Raw genomic sequence first — 19082 nt, 5'->3', positions numbered from 1 at the left:
GGATGGAGATGCTTTCTATTTTTATACATTTCATTTTACTATTGTCACACCCTCATCCCTCCCCATTGAGCTTCTTCCAATCATAACATAAAGCCCAGATTCCCACGAGAACGTCCTGGAACGCCCACCCAACGTCAAAGACACCTCCCCTATCATGCATCGCATGTGCATTTAAATTAGGCATCTTGTCACAGTGGGCGTGAGTTCATATTCATGTAATCTCATTAGGCATGCGTAGTTGTTCTTAACCCCTTGCCCTTCTGAACTCTGCCCTACCTCTCTTAAAACTCCTACTGAAGTATTTCTATTTGCTACTTTTTTTATCTAGAATTTCTCTCTGTTCTGTATATTGTTACTTTATCTCCTACCAGCAGTCTGGCTTCTGCTGACATCTTATTTCTTTCTAAGTTATATTTCAGAGTTCTAGTATAAATCAACCATCTCTATTAACCCTTTTCTCACAATTATGACGGATGATGACTCCTTCTGCATTGTAAGATGTCATCTGTTGTTGTGGAGAGAGTGTCCAGCTTTAAGTTTCTGGGCACTCAAATTTCAGAGGACCTCACATCGTCCACCAACACCACTGCGCTGGTCAAGAAGGCACAGCAATGACTGTTCTTCCTGAGGACATTAAAAAAGACTGGTCTGCCCCAACAGCTGCAGACAACCTACCACTGCACCACAGAGAGCATATTAACGTATGGCATCTCTGTGTGGTATCTCAGCTGCACGGAGGCGGAGAGGAGAGCTCTTCAGCGCGTCGTCCACAGGGCGCAGAGGATTATTGGGACACAGCTTGGAGGGCATCTACCACACACGGTGCCTCAGGAAGGCCGTCAGCATCCATAAAGACTCCTCACACCCTTGCAATGGACTGTTCGAACTACTTCCCTCTGGCAGACGTAACAAGGCCTTCTACGCCCGAACCTCCAGACTCAGAAACAGCTTCATTCCCAGAGCTATAGCAGCTCTGAACCGGCCCTGCTGAGTGGCCCCCACCCCACCTGGACTGTCTCTCTCAGATGGTCACGTCGCACAGTTTATTTATTTATTTTTTTGACATCGGTTGGAAACTGCATACCAAATCTCGTTGCACTGATGTGCAATGACAATAAAATATATTATTATTATTATTATGAATGACCTGGTGAATTATTCATCAGAAGGTTTGTTTCATCATAACAATGGAAACAGGTAAAACATTGTGGCATCACTGTATGAATGTATACATTTAAACTTGGATTGCTGCGATCACAGAGTTCTATCATTGAACCATTGTGTAATTGTGATGCATCATATTTATTTACAATTATTGGGCAGTTACCTGATAACATTAGCTTTGGTAAAAAGGATTCAGTAGCTCTGCTGAAGTCTTAAATCATCTCAAGTATGATAGTTTTCCTGCTTTTGGATTTCTTTATATTTTGATGTGGGTTGTATTTTAGTTAAAAGAGCATTTCCAAATCTAGACTAAATAAATAAGCCTTAAACTTTCCCTTTCGCTCCGGAGTAATTTTCCACTGTGCATGAATCTTTCAGGAGGAAAATAAGAAAGGAAACATGCAGGTAACAAAGCATTTTTAGATTTTCTAAAATGTATTCAGAGGCGTTGGCATGATGCATTGGAACGCAAGACCTTTCTTTGACCTCTTCAACCTGGGTTTGGATGTCTCTTAGACCATCAGGATGAAAAGCATCCTCTTTCAGTATGTATTGTAAATTGAATGAATTTGGATCTACAGCCAGAGGGGAGGCTAAGTGTAAAATTGGATTGACAATTAATTGAGAAATGTCCGATGGATGCCATAGGAAATGCGAAGTCCACCCTCATGGAGAGGTTGAGAAGAAAAAAAGGCCAAACATTTCGTGGAAGCTGGCTTACTGGTAGCTTTAGCAGAAGGATATATTTTACTGGGTTCCAAAAAGATAATTGAGGTTGCTTGTTTTCCTCTCACCCTGACTGTGAGCTGTGAGGTTTTCCAAAATGTTCTCCAAACTAGTTTTGTGAATACTATTGCATTTTAGTGCTCCCAATGTGGCCTCCTCTACATTGGCAAGACGTTTCGGGTTGAGACCCTTCTTGATACTCGACTGAAGAAAGGCCTCGAGCCAAAAAGTCACCTATTCTTTTTCTCCAGAGATGCTGTCTGACGAGCTGAGTTACTCCAGCTTTTTGTGTCTATCATTTTAAACCAGTATCTGCAGTTCCTTCCTACCAACCATAGATGAGGTGACCAATTTGTTGAACACTTACTCCATCTATCTCCCCAACAAACCCATTCCTCCTTTCACCTGTATCTACCTATCACTTGCCAGGTTATGTCCAACTCCACCTCTCTTTTCCGGCTTTCCCCCCCTACTCCAATCAGCCTGAAAGATCCGTCCCAAAACATTGTCAGTCCATTCCCTCTGCAGATGCTGCCTGAGCTGCTGAGTTCCTTCAGCATTTTATCCATTACTTTTGTGTAACTTTCTGTGACCACTCCTGACCTCCCACTGCCAAACATGATGTTTGTCCCCATCAATAGGCTGCTGCTTCTCACAAGGAGGCTGATGAATCCTTTGCCCACCCCGGGTCACGACAGAAAGTCTTGCCACATGTTAAAATCTGAACTATAAGAACCTATTTAGGCAGTATTGAAATAGTTCATGTTATCATAGAAATATAGAAATATAGAAACATTGTTGCAGTAGTAGGCCATTCGTCCCTTCGAGCCTGCACCGCCATTCAATATGATCATGGCTGATCATCCAACTCAGTATCCTGTACCTGCCTTCTCTCCATACTTTAGCCCTTTAGCCACAAAGGCCACATCTAACTCCCTCTTAAATATAGCCAATGAACTGGCCTCAACTATCTTCTGTGGCAGTGAATTCCACAGATTCACCACTCTCTGAGTGAAAAATGTTTTTCTCATCTCGGTCCTAAAAGATTTCCCCCTTATCCTTAAACTGTGACCCCTTGTTCTGGACTTCCCCAACATCGGGAATAATCTTCCTGCATCTAGCCTGTCCAACCCCTTAAGAATTTTGAAAGTTTCTATAAGATCCCCCCTCAATCTTCTAAATTCTAGCGAGTACAAGCCGAGTCTATCCAGTCTTTCTTCATATGAAAGTCCTGACATCCCATTATCCTCAATGGTTTACAGAATTGGGCAGGTGACATTTGTTCTGCACCCGACTCATTGAGGTCATTTGAACCAACATTATTTGATGCTGAGAATAGCTGCTGTGAAAGGAATACATTGCTTTCATGAGCATCAACATTCCAAATACTGATCAAGTGTAAATAGAAATGGCAGATGGACAGCGAATGGCTTTCTGCTGCAGATAAAAATGGCTACTGCAGATAAAACTGCTAAAGCAGAATTACATCTCAACAAGCAAATGAATGAATATTCCGTTAAATGGGACTTGCTTAGATGGGGCATCTTGGTCAACATGGGCGAGTTGAGCCAAACAGCCTGTGTCCACGCTGTGTAACTCTATGTAACTTCTTGCAAGGAGAGTCTTTTCATTTCCATGTTTATCAACGTGTTTTTGACACTTGTGCATTTCTAGAGAAAACTGGAGTGGGACGTAGGGGATCCAGAGGGAGTGGGGGTAGATGATAAGCAGAAGGAGATGGTGTAATGAGGGGAAGTGTTGCCACTGGTAAATTGGAACATACAGCTGCGGTGACAATCAAATAAGCTGTGGTATTCATTAATGGCTGAATAGGATAGAGGGGTTGAGTGGCCTATCCTATGCTTAAAATTCATACGCATGATTGTTTATGAAATTTAGGAATGTTTTTTCTATATCTTCTTTGTACAACGATGTAACCTTATTGTCTAAGCAATGGTTGTTACTTTGAAACAGAAATCAGAACTTTTCTTTCCTATAGGATCCCAACGAAGACACTGAATGGAATGATGCCTTACGAAGTTTCGGCATTATCCCTCCAAAAGAACAACCGAGGGATGAAGTTGAAGAAATGGTTTTACGTTTACAAGAGGAAGCGAAAGGTGATAGCTTAATTTCACCTAACGGAGTGTATCAAGGCACAACGTTTTCAGAAACATGACGAGGGAGAAACCGTTACTTTAGTGAAGTCAAGAGTATTCAATTGCCATATGATCTGGGGAACAGTGAAACTCTTACTTTTGATGTAGCTTTTACAAGCACGTTAGTACAATTACACGACACATATACAATACACAATACTATAAATTATCAATTGTGCTAGCTAACCAGACCATAATAGTGCAAGCAAAGTATGTGGTACAATCCTTTTGCAAAGTCCAGAGTAGATCAGAGCTGAAGTAAGGTTATGGTTAGAGGTGGTAGGTTTGCGGTTAGGGGTTTTCTGCATGCAGTAAAACCACTGTTAAGATTTAACGTAATATATGTTCTTTAAACAAAATGCAACATTAGTTGCATCTCTAATGAATCTTGTAAAGAATATGCCTTTGTGAAAAGTACCCACAGATGGTACACTGAGTGAAAGTATGTATTCCCTAAAAATATGTAGATAAAATGCAAGCAATTTCATTGCAGCACTTAGAAATGCATTAAAGAAGAGAAAATTGCACTACTTTTAATTGTTATTGAAGAAGCAAATCTATCATGATTGTACAACCTTCTGTGGATCATTAGTTAGCATTGTACCTTTATGCATGCTAATTGAGATAGCCCTAAACCTACATGTGATGTAGCCCCTAGCCACACACTGATTCAAATAGTCCTAAATCTACATTGCTTAGCGTAATAATCTAATAATAAAACTTTTTGCAAGTTGACCTAGACCTTTTATGTAAATATGTTATGTGATTTAACTGTGAGGCATGGAGAGTCTTAGATATATGTTGATATTTTATTTGATAATATGAATATTCAAAGCAATTGCTATTATTAGAATTACATTCACATATAAGTGTTTTTTGCATACCATTGCAATAATCAGCACACCACGTTTCTCCACTTCCAAAGATGGTACAGTATCTTTCTTCTACATTTCATTCTTCAGACGGTTTATCTGAATCTGATTGTTGTATCAATCTTTGCATCTCATTTCCAATCTGTTCTAAAATGGAAAGGAAACAGATATTTCAAGACAATTATTATGATATTTTTCATTCAGTGAGACATCAGAATAATTTATTATTATTTATAATGTATGGGAATACATTATTAGAATTGCTTATTAGAATTCTACTAATGAAAGTTTCATAGCCTCTTTTTTTTTTTTAAGTGCACACATGAATATGGTATGCTTCAAATCATAGTATTAAGACAATTCTTATTTTGGTTATTTTGCAGAAAGTAGATCAAAATCAGGAAGTATGAGCCAATTTTGCCCCAATATCTGACTAATTCATGAACACTCTTTATCCGATAATCTACCAAATTGAAGCAGGAGGAAAGGAACAGCATTATTCAATATATCATATTACTGCAAAGACAAAAATTAACAACCTTACCACTTGATAATTTTTCTGATCAAATTGATAAATATTCCACTCATCAAACATAATTGATCCTACAGTGTTATTAACCAATGTTAAATTTACACTACAACTCTATTCAGCTAAAACAACTTTTTATATTAATTCTTTATTCCAAGCACTGAATTGTTTTGCATTGGCCCAGTGGTGCTGCAATAGCATTGGAACACACACAAAGTCACATTATAATATTTATTTGGAGCAATAAAAAAAAAAAAGAAATCCTAAGAAAGTACGCATTGTCAACAGATTTAGACTTTAGAGATTCAGTGCGGAAACAGGCCCCTCGGCCAACCGAGTCCACGCTGACCAGCGATCACACTGTACATTAGTATTATCCTACACACTAGGGACAATTTAAAATGTTATACCGAAGCCAAGAAATCTACAAACCTGTACATCTTTGGAGTGTGGGAGGAAACCGGAGCACCCGTAGAAAACCTACAAAGTCACAGGGAGAACGTACAAATGCCATACAGGCAGCATCCATAGTCAGGATCAAACCCAGGTCACTGGTACTGTAAGGCAACTCTACCATTGCGCCATTGTGCCATCCCAGATCTATTTCAGAAATTTAAACTAAAGGAGAAAATACTGGAAACAGTAGGCAGGCTACCTTTGTGGGAAAAGAAACAGAATTCATGTTTTGGGTCAGAGGCCCTTCGTCAGAACACTTTTCTGTTTTTATATTACATATCCAGCAACTGCAGTTTTTTTTATTTACATCAGAAATTTGTACGTCAGATGTTTTCCAAAATGATAGCTTTTTTAGTTACAGTAATGATAGTAAATAATTTTGGGTGTTTGTTTATTAACAACAGTTGAGGCTTCCTACTGGAAACATGGTTGGAACTATTTCTCTACTCTCTTACAATAAGTTTGTAACATGCAGTGGAACCATCACTCACACTACAAATGGCTTTCTATCTTATTTCTGGCAACATTTTTGTAACAGAACTGGAAGCACTCTGAACAATGCCCTGAACCCATATGTTGTAAAATACTGTTGACACCCAATGTCAAAACAAAATCATTCAGTCATTATGCACACTGATGTATTATTTCCCAACATCTGCTTCTCACAGTTAAGCCCTATGAACGGATGAATCTTGCAGAGCTAAAGGAAGCAGAGGATGAGTTTGATGAGGAGGATGAAAATGCTATTGAATTGTACAGGTCAGCATGATGAATTTTAAACAGCGGCCACACGGAAGAGATCTCTTTTGATCTAAACACTGTATATGCGGATAAAGTACTATTAATATATCTCACTTTCTTTTGCAATATATGCATACATTTGAAAGGATCAAAGAGAATGTTGAGGATTAGGAGTATGCCAGCCAATGTGAAATATGAAAACATATTTTGCATCAACTTTAAAAGTTTGGAAGGAACTTTACTTGTTGGAATGTAGACAAAAATGCTGGAGAAACTCAGCGGGTGAGGCAGCATCTCTGGAGCAAAGGAAATAGTCAACGTTTCGGCCCAAAACCCTTCTTCAGACGGGTGGGGGGGGGGGGGGGGGGGGGGGGAGAAGAAAGGAAGAGGACGAGCCAGTGGGCTGAGGGAGAGCTGAGAAGGGGAGGAGAAAGAAAGTACCTGAAATTAGAGAAGTCGATGTTCATACCACTGGGGTGCAAACTGCCCGAGCGAAATATGAGGTGCTGCTCCTCCAATTTACGGTGGTCCTCGTATCAATGCAGTGGGATCCATTTGTTCAGGTACATAAAATGAACGATTTGAAAGAATATGGGGAAAGAGAGGAAAATGGGAACTGCAATTATGATTTATTTTGCAATTCATAGATATGAGTTCCACACTGAAAATAGTTCACATTTATATTTTAGATGCCAGAGAGTGGCAGAATGGCACGCTGTACAGGAAAAAAGCAGATTTGGTGAGTTGGCTGAACTGCAAGGAGATGAGTACGTAAAACAAATTACTTATGCAGGAGAAGATGTATGGGTCATTCTTCATCTTTATAGACCTGGGTACGTAGTCAATCAGACCCCAGATGTTTCAGTCAGTTGTGCTAACAATTTATGAAGTTTCAACAGGCAACAACAGGATAACTAATTCTACAAACTGTAATGTCCCATTATCATATGTGTTATTATTAAATGAAATAGGAATATTTTTGTTCATTCAAGATAAAATCACCAATATTTTTTACAATGCTTCAAATTACAAAATATTAGTGCACAATCAAGAATAATGTTTAGATGGTAAATATTTACCTACGTGAAGGTCTATCACAAAGCTCTGTGATTTTACGCCGGTTACGAATCCAGGCGTCACACACTGAATGGATTGACCATGGATGCGTGTAATCATTAAAGCATTCAGACATTATGTAGTTAAGTAAAGACACTGATGCTTTAAATGAAAGAAAAGTTTAAAAAAAATAGTTACCCCTCCCAACCTTGGGGGGAAACTAAGGGACAGAACTTAAAATGGTACGTGCAAACACCCCCAGTCCGGTTATGGGTTTGTTATAAAACCGGTGGACTGTTATTTCATTCGTCCATCCTGCAGCCACTAGGATGTCGTCAAGGGGCACGTCCATAGCTCTTGCTGCCGACGTAGATGCAGCCCTGGTGGAGTGAGGTTTAACCATATAAATGTATAAATGTTTACTCCTGCTACCGCCATTACCTCTTTTGACCATCTGGAGATGGTTTGAGTTGACACCTTTTGGTGTGGTTTTTTATGGCTGATGAGGACCGATTGTTCTGAGCCTCTGAGGTTCTCCATAACTCTCAGATAGTGGTGTTAGTATGTTACCACACACACACAACCATTGGTCCTCTGGATATGCCAAGAACTGGATCTCCATCCCTGGCATTCCTGGCCTGCTCTGTTTTATCAGGTTCCTGATTACGAATGTTATGTTGTTCATATTGATGGTCATGTAGTCCAACCGTAGCTTTTGCAGTGTCTGGACTCTTTGTCAGCATATCACCTTCAGGGTTAGTTATAGGTGGTCCCCACTGTCAAAATAGGGTTAGTACCACGCTCACATCCCATGTGTCCGTGTACCTTGGCCTTGGAGGTCTTAAATTGTAAATTCCCTTCATGAATTTTGTTGTAAAGGGGTGCGTTCCTATCGAACCGTGCCCTGCTTCCGGCATCAGATAGGAGGAGAGTGCGCCTCTGGCACTATAGATTGCACTATAACTTTGTTTATAGTTATTGTACAGAGTTGATAGGAACTCCAAGACATCCATTATCCGAACTGTGTTGTATTTGTTTGGACAGTCCTATGCCTTGAAATGGCCTCCTCAGAATCTGCAGACCAACAAGTTAATACGTTCATGTAGTGGATGATTGCTCCCTGTAACTGGGTTCACTAGGAGGTCCCTGCTCTTGGGTACAGCCATAACTGGCTGGACTATAATTCCCAAAATTTTGCGGGACCAGGCTTGAATAGGCCAATCTGGCACTACCAATATGCCTGTGGCTTAGTCTTGCTTGATTTTTGTCAAGCATCGGTTTGTGAGACAAATTGGCGGAAAGCATACATAAACATTCCTCCCCAATTGAGGGAGAAAGAATCCACTGCCTTTGCTCCTGGATCCAGCTCGCAGGACATATATCTGGGTAACTGATGGTTTAGTCTAGATGCAAACGGATCAACATCTGGTATGCCAAATCGTGTAGTTATTTCCTTAAATACTGTCTGATTCAACATCCATTCTGTGTTGTTATTAAACATTCATGATCCAGCATCTGTCACCGTGTTATATCTACCTCGTAGATTACCCAAATATTCCTCTCGATACACCAGTGCCAAATGAGGTTCGACAATCTGTCGTAAGATACAGATTTTACACCAACCTTGTTAATGGATATATGCCACCGCAGTGGTGTTATCAATCTGAATTTGAACAAGCACCGGTTGCATATCGCTACAGAGAACCTTGAGTCCATATTGTGCCCCCAACAATTCTGGGTAATTCATTCCATGTGTTGGGGAATTACAGACTCCTGCTCATTCCATCTGCCCCCACAGCTCTAGACTGTGTTGGTGGCTGCCCATCCTTAGCCGCTTGCATAGGTCTGAAGAACCCCCGATGGCTTTCGAGCAAAATTTCCCTTGAGCTGTCTCCCATTCGTTATCCACCATAGTTATTCAACAATGGCCTCTGCTGGCAATCCATAGTTTTGCCAATTCGGCCTGCATGTAATCTGAGTGTTCGTTCCTTTGCTTGCTGTAAATTCTGGTAATGCAAAGGCCCGTGACGTACTGCTGGGAATGCAGCTACTATTTGCCAATTACACTCGCTGTTTGCCTGATAGATGGCTAGTATTTGACTATCAGGTCATAGCAGGCTTAATTAATATTGTCGTTTGCCCCTAGGCAAAGTCACCAACATATTTACTGTTTTTGATAGTAAATTCTAGGTAATCAATTACCCTTGTAGGTGTCAATTTTGATTTAACTGGATGGATGAGGTAACCAATTCTTTCAAACAGGGTTTTGGTTTGCTTTGACTGATGCTTCTGCCAATTCTTGGTGACTCCAAAAATGAAAATGTCCTCCAAATATGCCATTACTATGTGGTTTTGAGACCTTTGTAGACCCAGAATTGGTTTCCGTAGTTTAGTCAATAGTCTAGGGGCTGATGTCAACCCATTTAGCAGAGCCATGCCATCCAGTTAAACTTCAAATATCTCCTGTTCTTAGTGAATAGACACCGAATAGTATGCATCTTTGAGGTCGATGCATGCCATGTGACCATTTTATAGGATGCTCCTATAAAACAGTAGTTAGACCGTAACAAAAAATTGCTGTTTCTGAAAGTCTGTACTGCACAAATAAGTTAAACCTGGATGAAGTGACATCCTCCACCTGTCACCTGTCCTGGAAGGCAATCCTGCCCAAAATACTGGGCCTGCCTTGAAGACAACTCCGGTCCGAGTTCCAAGTCTGCTTGGAACCTATGTATGTTGTGCAGTAAAAAAATAATCACATGTTGTTATTTGTTTTTTTTAAACCAGATTTGAAATTCATGTTATTGTCATTTTGAACAAAAACACAAGAGTAAAATTACCAACATGTAACTGGTCCACAATCCCTTGTTTCAGTAAACCCAGACCCACCTACCTCCATGGCTACCAGTGGTCTTGTGTTAAGCCCAAAGGCCACTGATGCAGGTTCCTTTTCTTTCCTTGATTGGAAGTAGGACTGGTAGGGAGTGTGGATTCCATGTTTCTCCTGACCTCTGCTTGGGTCTTGGTCTGAAAACCTCATCATACGGAGCCTGCCTTGTAGGACAATTCTGGCTATAATCCTGAGTCTGCCTTGAAAGACGACACTGATCATATTTCCGTGCCCAGCTTTCAAGCTACCACCGGCTTCAGTGAACTGCTTACCCCCTATGGAGGTGTGGGGTGTGTTGTCGCCTACTGATGAAGTTTTGCTTGTCGTTGGTACCTTGATTGGTCCGACAGCTTTTGCTTCCTTCTTCTGGTCTTACCTGAAGAGAGGATTTGGCGGCTGGTTTCTCCAAAGTCATCCTGATAGCGCTGTTCCCTTGCCGGCATTTGTGCGGATATTCTGCCAACTGCTGGCTCTTGAGGCCATATACATGTTCACACTTTAATTCGAGATCAGTTACCTACTGATCACTCACACTCCCCTCCACTGAGAGTGAGATTTGTAGGCAGCCCTGAAAACAGGTGCTGCCGCAGGCCCCTGAGGATACCTGCGCTGACATGGCCCCTCCAGCGGGCCTAAGTGAGATTCTTGCTTTGGGTCAGACTGAAACTGGCCGTGAATGCTCCTCTCCTCAGAGCAGGAGACATTTGCTAGATCTCTATCCAGGGAAGCACCCAGTGGAACCTTGATGATTGCAGAAGTATTTCTTTTCTTTTGTGCTTATTATTTATTTTATGTAAAGCACTTTGGTGTCAATGCAAGTTAACTTAAACAGTGCTATATAAGTAAAAGTTACTTACTTACTTCCTTTCTTCTGCTGTTCAAGAAGGAACTGCAGATGCTGGAAGATCGAAGGTACACAAAAATGCTGGAGAAACTCAGCGGGTGCAGCAGCATCTATGGAGCGAAGGAAATGGGTGACGTTTTGGGCCGAAACCCTTCTTCAGACTGATGGGGGGTGAGGGGGAGAAGGAAGGAAAAAGGGAGGAGGAGCAGCCCGAGGGTGGGGGGATGGGAGGAGACAGCTCGAGGGTTAAGGAAGGGGAGGAGACAGCAAGGGCTAGCAAAATAGGGAGAATTCAATGTTCATGCCACCGGACGCAAGCAACCCAGGCGGAATATGAGGTGCTGTTCCTCCAATTTCCGGTGTTGCTCACTCTGGCAATGGAGGAGACATTGTCACGTTGGAGGTGGCGGAAATGGCGGAGGATTATTTGTTGTATTTGCCGGCTGGTGGGGTGAAAGGTGAGGACTAGGGGGACTCTGCCCTTGTTGCGAGTGCGGGGATGGGGAGAGAGAGCAATGTTGTGGGGTATGGAAGAGAACCTGGTGCGAGCCTCATCTATGGTGGAGGAGGGGAATCCCGGGGCATCGGAAATGTCCTCGCCCTTCAGGGAACGGGGATTCCCCTCCTCCACCATAGATGAGGCTCGCACCAGGGTCTCTTCCATACCCCGCAACACTGCTCTCTCTCCCCATCCCCGCACTTGCAACAAGGGCAGAGTCTCCCTGGTCCTCACCTTTCACCCCACCAGCCGGCAAATACAACAAATAATCCTCCGCCATTTCCGCCACCTCCAACGTGACCCCACCACTCGCCACATCTTCCCATCTCCCCCCATGTCTGCCTTCCGCAAAGACCGCTCCCTCCCCAACTCCCTTGTCAATTCTTCCCTTCCCTCCCGTACCACCCCCTCCCCGGGCACTTTCCGTTGCAACCGCAAGAAATGCAACACCTGTCCCTTCACCTCCCCCCTCGACTCCATTCAAGGACCCAAGCAGTCATTCCAGGTGCGACAAAGGTTCACCTGTATCTCCTCCAACCTCATCTACTGCATCCGCTGCTCTAGATGTCAGCTGATTTACATCGGTGAGACTAAGCGGAGGTTGGGCGATCGTTTCGCCGAACACCTCCGCTCAGTCCACAATAACCTACCTGAACTCCCGGTGGCTCAGCACTTCAACTCCCCCTCCCATTCCCAATCCGACCTCTCTGTCCTGGGTCTCCTCCATTGCCAGAGTGAGCAACACCGGAAATTGGAGGAACAGCACCTCATATTCCGCCTGGGTTGCTTGCGTCCGGCATGAACATTGAATTCTCCCAATTTTGCTAGCCCTTGCTGTCTCCTCCCCTTCCTTAACCCTCAAGCTGTCTCCTCCCATCCCCCCGCCCTTGGGCTCCTCCTCCTCCCTTTTTCCTTCCTTCTCCCCCCCACCCCCCATCAGTCTGAAGAAGGGTTTTGGCCCGAAACGTCACCCATTTCCTTCGCTCCATAGATGCTGCTGCACCCGCTGAGTTTCTCCAGCATTTTTGTGTACCTTCCTTTCTTCTGCTTATCCCTGGGAAGGTTTCCCCCCCCCCTGCTTTTGTACTCTGATTCAGAGTGGTTTCTTCCATATGTACTTCCCCCTCCAATGGGGAAGACATTGGGCTGCCCCATGTGCGAGGGTCCCGGTACTGCCTGCTGTAGGCCCCGGGCTGACACAGCTCCCTCCTTTAGAGCAGGTCATTGTTGGAGCAACTTCTCCAAAAAGTTGCTCCATGTGGGAGAGTCGTCCTCAGACGCTCTCCGTTGAGGGAGGGTATCCCTTTTCCCCCCGGACTCATCTGAGTCAACGGGTTTGTTTGACTTGCGGGTGGTTTTACGTACTGCAGGACCACCAACAGAGCTCCTCCTCCTGCAACAAGTCTCCTGCCGGTTCTGCTGCCGGCGCTATGTCGGGAAACAAGACCGTCGCCTGCTACTGGGAATGCTGCGGTCTTCGGCAGCCGACTTCCCCGCGGACCGTCTCCTCGACATCTGGGCCCTGAAACTACAAAAAGCTTCAAGCCCGAAAGAACGCAGGTAAGTAATTCAACTTCCCTTACCTGCCCATCCCGACGGACTGGGAGGACACGGTGCCTCTGCCAGTCCGTCGCGCGCATTGCGTTCAGACGTAATGACGCGCACGCAGACGGCCGGCCTTTCACGTAGTCACTCACGTGACTCCGAAGTAAAATTATACTTGGGGCTCACTTGCAGAAGATGTTCCACTAATCAGTTTTCAAATTTGTATTTGGTCTTCCCAATGAATAGCAGGTCACAATATGAGGAAGGGAGCAAGTTTTTATTATTATTTTTCATTTGTTTTTCAGAGTCTGGGCATTTATTGTCCATCCATAATTGGCTTTGGAAAAGTGATGGAGATCAGATTTCTTGAACTGCTCATCCTTCTAGTGAAGGCACTCCCACAGTGGTGTTTAGGAGGGGGGGGGGGGGGGTGGTTCCGTGAAAATGAAGGACCTGCAATATACTTTCAAGTCAGAATAGTGCATATTGGAGGCAAATTCCCATGCACCTGGCTACGTTGGTCCTTTTTGGTGTTAAAGGTTGCAAGTTTCGAAGTGTCCAAATGGTGGAGGGAAGGAACATCTAGAGTACCATTCAAACATGCTGCTTTACGCTGGATGGGTTTTAGCTGCTAGAGCAGGATTCACCCAGCCAAATGGAGAGCATTCCATCAGACTCCTGAACTGCCTTCCAGATGTAGGAAAGAAGATGGCATATCAGGAGATAATAACTCACTGCAGGATACCCAGTATTTGACCTGGTCTTGTAAGCATAGTATTTATGATGTTAGTCCAGCTTAGTTTCTGGTCAATGATGATCCTAATAATATTAATGGTGAGGGACTTGGCTATAGTAATGCTATTCTATGTCAAGGATATGTTAGATCCTCCCTTGTTGGCATGGTCATTGGTACTTTTATGGAATATCTGGTGAACTAACGATTAACTTGCTTGAATTAGATCCATTGGATGCCAAAACCCAATTATTGATTGGAACAGTGTGACCTGCAAAATAGAATAAATGTTGACATAGCACATTAGTATGATTAGCAAAGCTTAAGAGACTTCTATCTGCCAAAGCAGTAGCAAAAAGTTTAATCAGACCTTATTTTTTAAACATTTTAAAATACAATAAAACATATTGGTGACACAGAGGCACAATGGTAAACTTGCTGCCTCACACGCCAGAAACACGAGTTTGATCCTGATATGGGTACGGGTTGTATGGAGTTTGTACATGCTCTTTATGACCGTACAGGTTTTCTCCAATGTTCCGGTTTCCTCTCGCATTCCAAATTATTTTGCTTTGTAATTTTGTCCCTAGTGTGTAAGATAGAGGTAAATGGTCCCCAGTGCACCGGTGATCGCTGGTCGGCATGGACTTGGCCCAAAGCCCCCGTTTCTATACTGTATCGTTAAACTAAAATATTCATTGTCAATAATTATGTAAATACGTTTCAGTTACCACTTTTTCATGCAGATTTTTGTTTCAAGTATTTGAATAGCACATGCATTCAAATGTAACCCTTAATTTGGACATTTTTCCATTTTCCCTATTCCATTGCTGTTTGTTCCCACAAGTTTATTGTTATATATTGTCTCACATTAATAAAACAAACCAACACAGGAACTTCATTTTATCATGCTTTGGAGGAGATAATATTTTAACATTTTCTCTTCCTAATTTCAAGATAAAAACAAGGTTTCAAAGGCATCCTGCTATTACTATCTCACATTTCATTTTGAGAGTAAACTTATTTGAGCTAAAGATTGCAGGTATAAATAATGCTGCTCCAGCAGATGGCTATAAGTAAGGTACCTAATTCTTTAACTATTCACAGAACAAAAAATGTAGTTATGAATCTAATTTTCCAATCCCTGCAAAATCTTTCAAACCAGTATGTAAAAATGGAATTTACTTTAGGTGGTCACTCTAAACTTATAAATACAAATGCAAAAAGTGAATTCCAAAATACTGATAGGTTCTATGATTTTCTATAATATGATGATCTTTAAAATTTCAGAGAGTATTAATTTCTACTTCAATCAAACTCCATCATTAGATGCCTAAGTGGTAAAGGCTGTCACTTGAGAACACTAAGAAACTTGTATTAGAGCAAGTTTTTCCAATTCCCTTATGTTTAATAATAAAATCACCTACTTCAAAACTACTAAGGATAAATAAGAAGTGAAAGATGACAGGTATTTTTTAGACCAGAGATATTGCCTGCAACATAACAAATCTCTTAAAGCACACCACAAGAAACGCAGCAGAATAATTGGAGGAGTGACTGAATGCATGAAGAGATGTGTTTTGAAGAAAGATCTGAAAATAGGGAGATAGATATAAAGGCTGGGAGGTTTCAGTTTTTTGTAGCTACAAAAGAAAGGAGCTACCAAAGAAACAAGATAACATGATGCTCTGGCACTTGGGAAGAGTGAGTAAAAGTTGGCATTAAGAATTAGAAAATAAAAAGAGGATTCTTGTTTGAAGTGTAATGCAACAAAGTATTTATGGAATATCCACAGATAGAAAGCAAGCACGAAGGTATCAAATGTAAAAGTGGAGCTAGCATTATTCCTTTCTTTGCTAAAATCTATTTATTTATGACACATCTGCAATATGTTAATGAAGATATTAATTGGATATTTTTTTAAACCAGAAACCATTTATGGTAAGCATATAGTGAAGTGGGTGATTTCTATTAATTGAATTTCCATGGGGGTTCTTTTGATTATATAACTTCAGGGGGAAAAAAACAAACTAGAAACAACATAAAAACAATTTACATCACTTTCCTGGAGTTTTTGCAACTTTCCCTCTTAAGTTAAGATGGATAAGCCAAAAATTCTCTTTTAGCAGTTTATTCTCATTGTTTATATATCTTTGCAAATAGAGATTCAAATATTAAGGCAAACAAAACTGTATAATCTTTTGTTGTTACTATTGTTACTGCAGCATACCAATGTGCATTTACCTCAATCATCACTTGGGTAATCTAGCTAAGAAATATCCCGAAACAAAATGCATGAAGGCTATTGCAAACATTTGTATTCCTAACTATCCAGACAAATATTTGCCAACAATATTTGTGTATTTTGAGGGTCAAATGAAGGCAAGGCTCATTGGATTGGAATGTGGAGTACCAGATATGAAGTTAGAAGGTAATGTGTTTTAATTTTTGGCAATAGTTGAAATGTTTCTGTCCTAAATGATGTAAGAACATTGCTCTCAATTGTCTTCTACCTTTCTCTACTTCTCCTGAAACAGTGACAACTTGTTGGAATATGATTTTACTGATGGTGATAAATTTCTAATTTTTCATTCTGAAGCCTCCATGTTAAAGATTGTAAAGGTGCATCATCAACCCGAGGTCTTCATCACAAGCTATTTCTTTACCAAATATAATATAATCCACAAAGTTTATGGTGCTATTTCCTTTGCAAGGTTCTTTATAAACACTGGAAAGAGTGATGATGTTACAATTGACCCTTGGGAAACACCAGTCAGCAGTTTGTTTTTCAAAGCACCAAAATGCCCATGTTCAGAAATGTGTTGCTTTGTGGACATGCCATTACTAACAGCAGAAGCAGATACGCTAAAAGTCTAAATTTGAAATGTTAGAAGAAATATTGCAGTGAATTGTTGACTTCTTAATCAGTAATGCATAGTTCTGTTTTTTAAATAAAGGACACTAAGTTCAAATAATCATTTTTCCTGAAGATAATGCTGGAGTAACTCAGCGGGACAGGCAACATCTCTGGATAGAAGGATTGGGTGACGTATTAGGTCAAGACCATTCTTCATTCTTCCTGATGCAGGGTTTCAACATGAAATGCCAACAATTCCTTTCCCCCAACAGATTCCAGAGTTCCTCTGCAGATTTCATGTTTCCCTATAGATGCTCCACTGGTCATATCAAACCAAATTGGTGGTAGGGTCCTGCTTCTAATGTGTGAATATTTACATTGAACATAGAACAGTACAGCTCAGGAACAGGCCCTTCGGCCCACAATGACTATGCTGCACATGATGACAATTTAAACTAGTTTCCTTTGCCTGCACATGATCCATAAACCAATTCACTGCATATCCATGTGCCTATCTAAAAGCCTCTTAAATGCCACTATCGTATCTGCCTCGACCGTCACCCCTGGCAGCACGTTCCAGACATCCAGCATGCTCTATGTGAAAATCTTGTCCTGCGCATCACTTAAAAACTTTCGCCCACCTCATCTTAAAGCCATGCCCATATGCTGCTTCTGGCCAGAGACCTAAAGGGAGTCAATCCCACGATAGAAGGATTGGGAGTCAATCCCACGAGGACTCAGCACTTGCCACAGCAATTTAACTACTGCTGTTGCCAGCTGACCAGAAGGAACTTTGAGAGGTCTCAAAAAAGCAAAAGAGCCTACATCCTGAAAGAGGACTGCTTGTGCCATTCCTTCTGCAGGTCGCGACCCGAAACTTCACCCGTTCCTTTTCTCCAGAGATGTTGCCTGACCCACTGCATTTTATGTCTATCTTCGGTGTAAACCAGCATCTGCAGTTCCCTCCTGCACATGTAAACATAGTACTCTGTAAACAATATAATATATAATAAATATATTTATCTTCTTATATTTTATTATTTATTTTATATCTATATCTATATCTATATCTATACACACACATATATCTATATCTATACACACACATATATCTATATCTATACACACACATATATCTATATCTATACACACACATATATCTATATCTATACACACACATATATCTATATCTATGCACACACATATATCTATATCTATGCACACACATATATCTATATCTATGCACACACATATATCTATATCTATGCACACACATATATCTATATCTATGCACACACATATATCTATATCTATGCACACACATATATCTATATCTATGCACACACATATATCTATATCTATGCACACACATATATCTATATCTATACACACACATATATCTATATCTATACACACACATATATCTATATCTATACACACACATATATCTATATCTATACACACACATATATCTATATCTATACACACACATATATCTATATCTACACACACATATATCTATATCTATACACACACATATATCTATATCTATACACACACATATATCTATATCTATACACACACATATATCTATATCTATACACACACATATATCTATATCTATACACACACATATATCTATATCTATACACACACACACATATATCTATATCTATACACACACATATATCTATATCTATACACACACATATATCTATATCTATACACACACATATATCTACATCTATACACACACATATATCTACATCTATCCACACACATATATCTACATCTATCCACACACATATATCTACATCTATCCACACACATATATCTACATCTATCCACACACATATATCTACATCTATACACACACACATATACACACACACATATACACACACACATATACACACACACATACACACACACACATACACACACACATATACACACACACACATATACACACACACATATACACACACATATACACACACATATATACACA

General features: G+C 41.0%; 1 protein-coding gene across 1 annotated transcript in view; it reads left to right on the top strand.

The window, feature by feature from the left end:
• The first annotated feature begins 466 nt into the window (after positions 1–466).
• The window catches only part of pdcl2 (phosducin like 2), a 41069-nt gene continuing 22453 nt past the window's right edge, over positions 467–19082 (top strand). The window contains exons 1-5 of the mRNA XM_033034394.1: positions 467–493; positions 3890–4010; positions 6575–6665; positions 7337–7480; positions 16440–16645. Of these exons, the coding sequence (XP_032890285.1) occupies positions 467–493; positions 3890–4010; positions 6575–6665; positions 7337–7480; positions 16440–16645 (589 nt within the window). The remainder of the gene's footprint in view (positions 494–3889; positions 4011–6574; positions 6666–7336; positions 7481–16439; positions 16646–19082) is intronic.

Source organism: Amblyraja radiata, chromosome 1 (assembly GCF_010909765.2).
Source record: "Amblyraja radiata isolate CabotCenter1 chromosome 1, sAmbRad1.1.pri, whole genome shotgun sequence".
Taxonomy (NCBI): domain Eukaryota; kingdom Metazoa; phylum Chordata; class Chondrichthyes; order Rajiformes; family Rajidae; genus Amblyraja; species Amblyraja radiata.
This window is presented reverse-complemented; position numbering and strand designations above follow the sequence as displayed.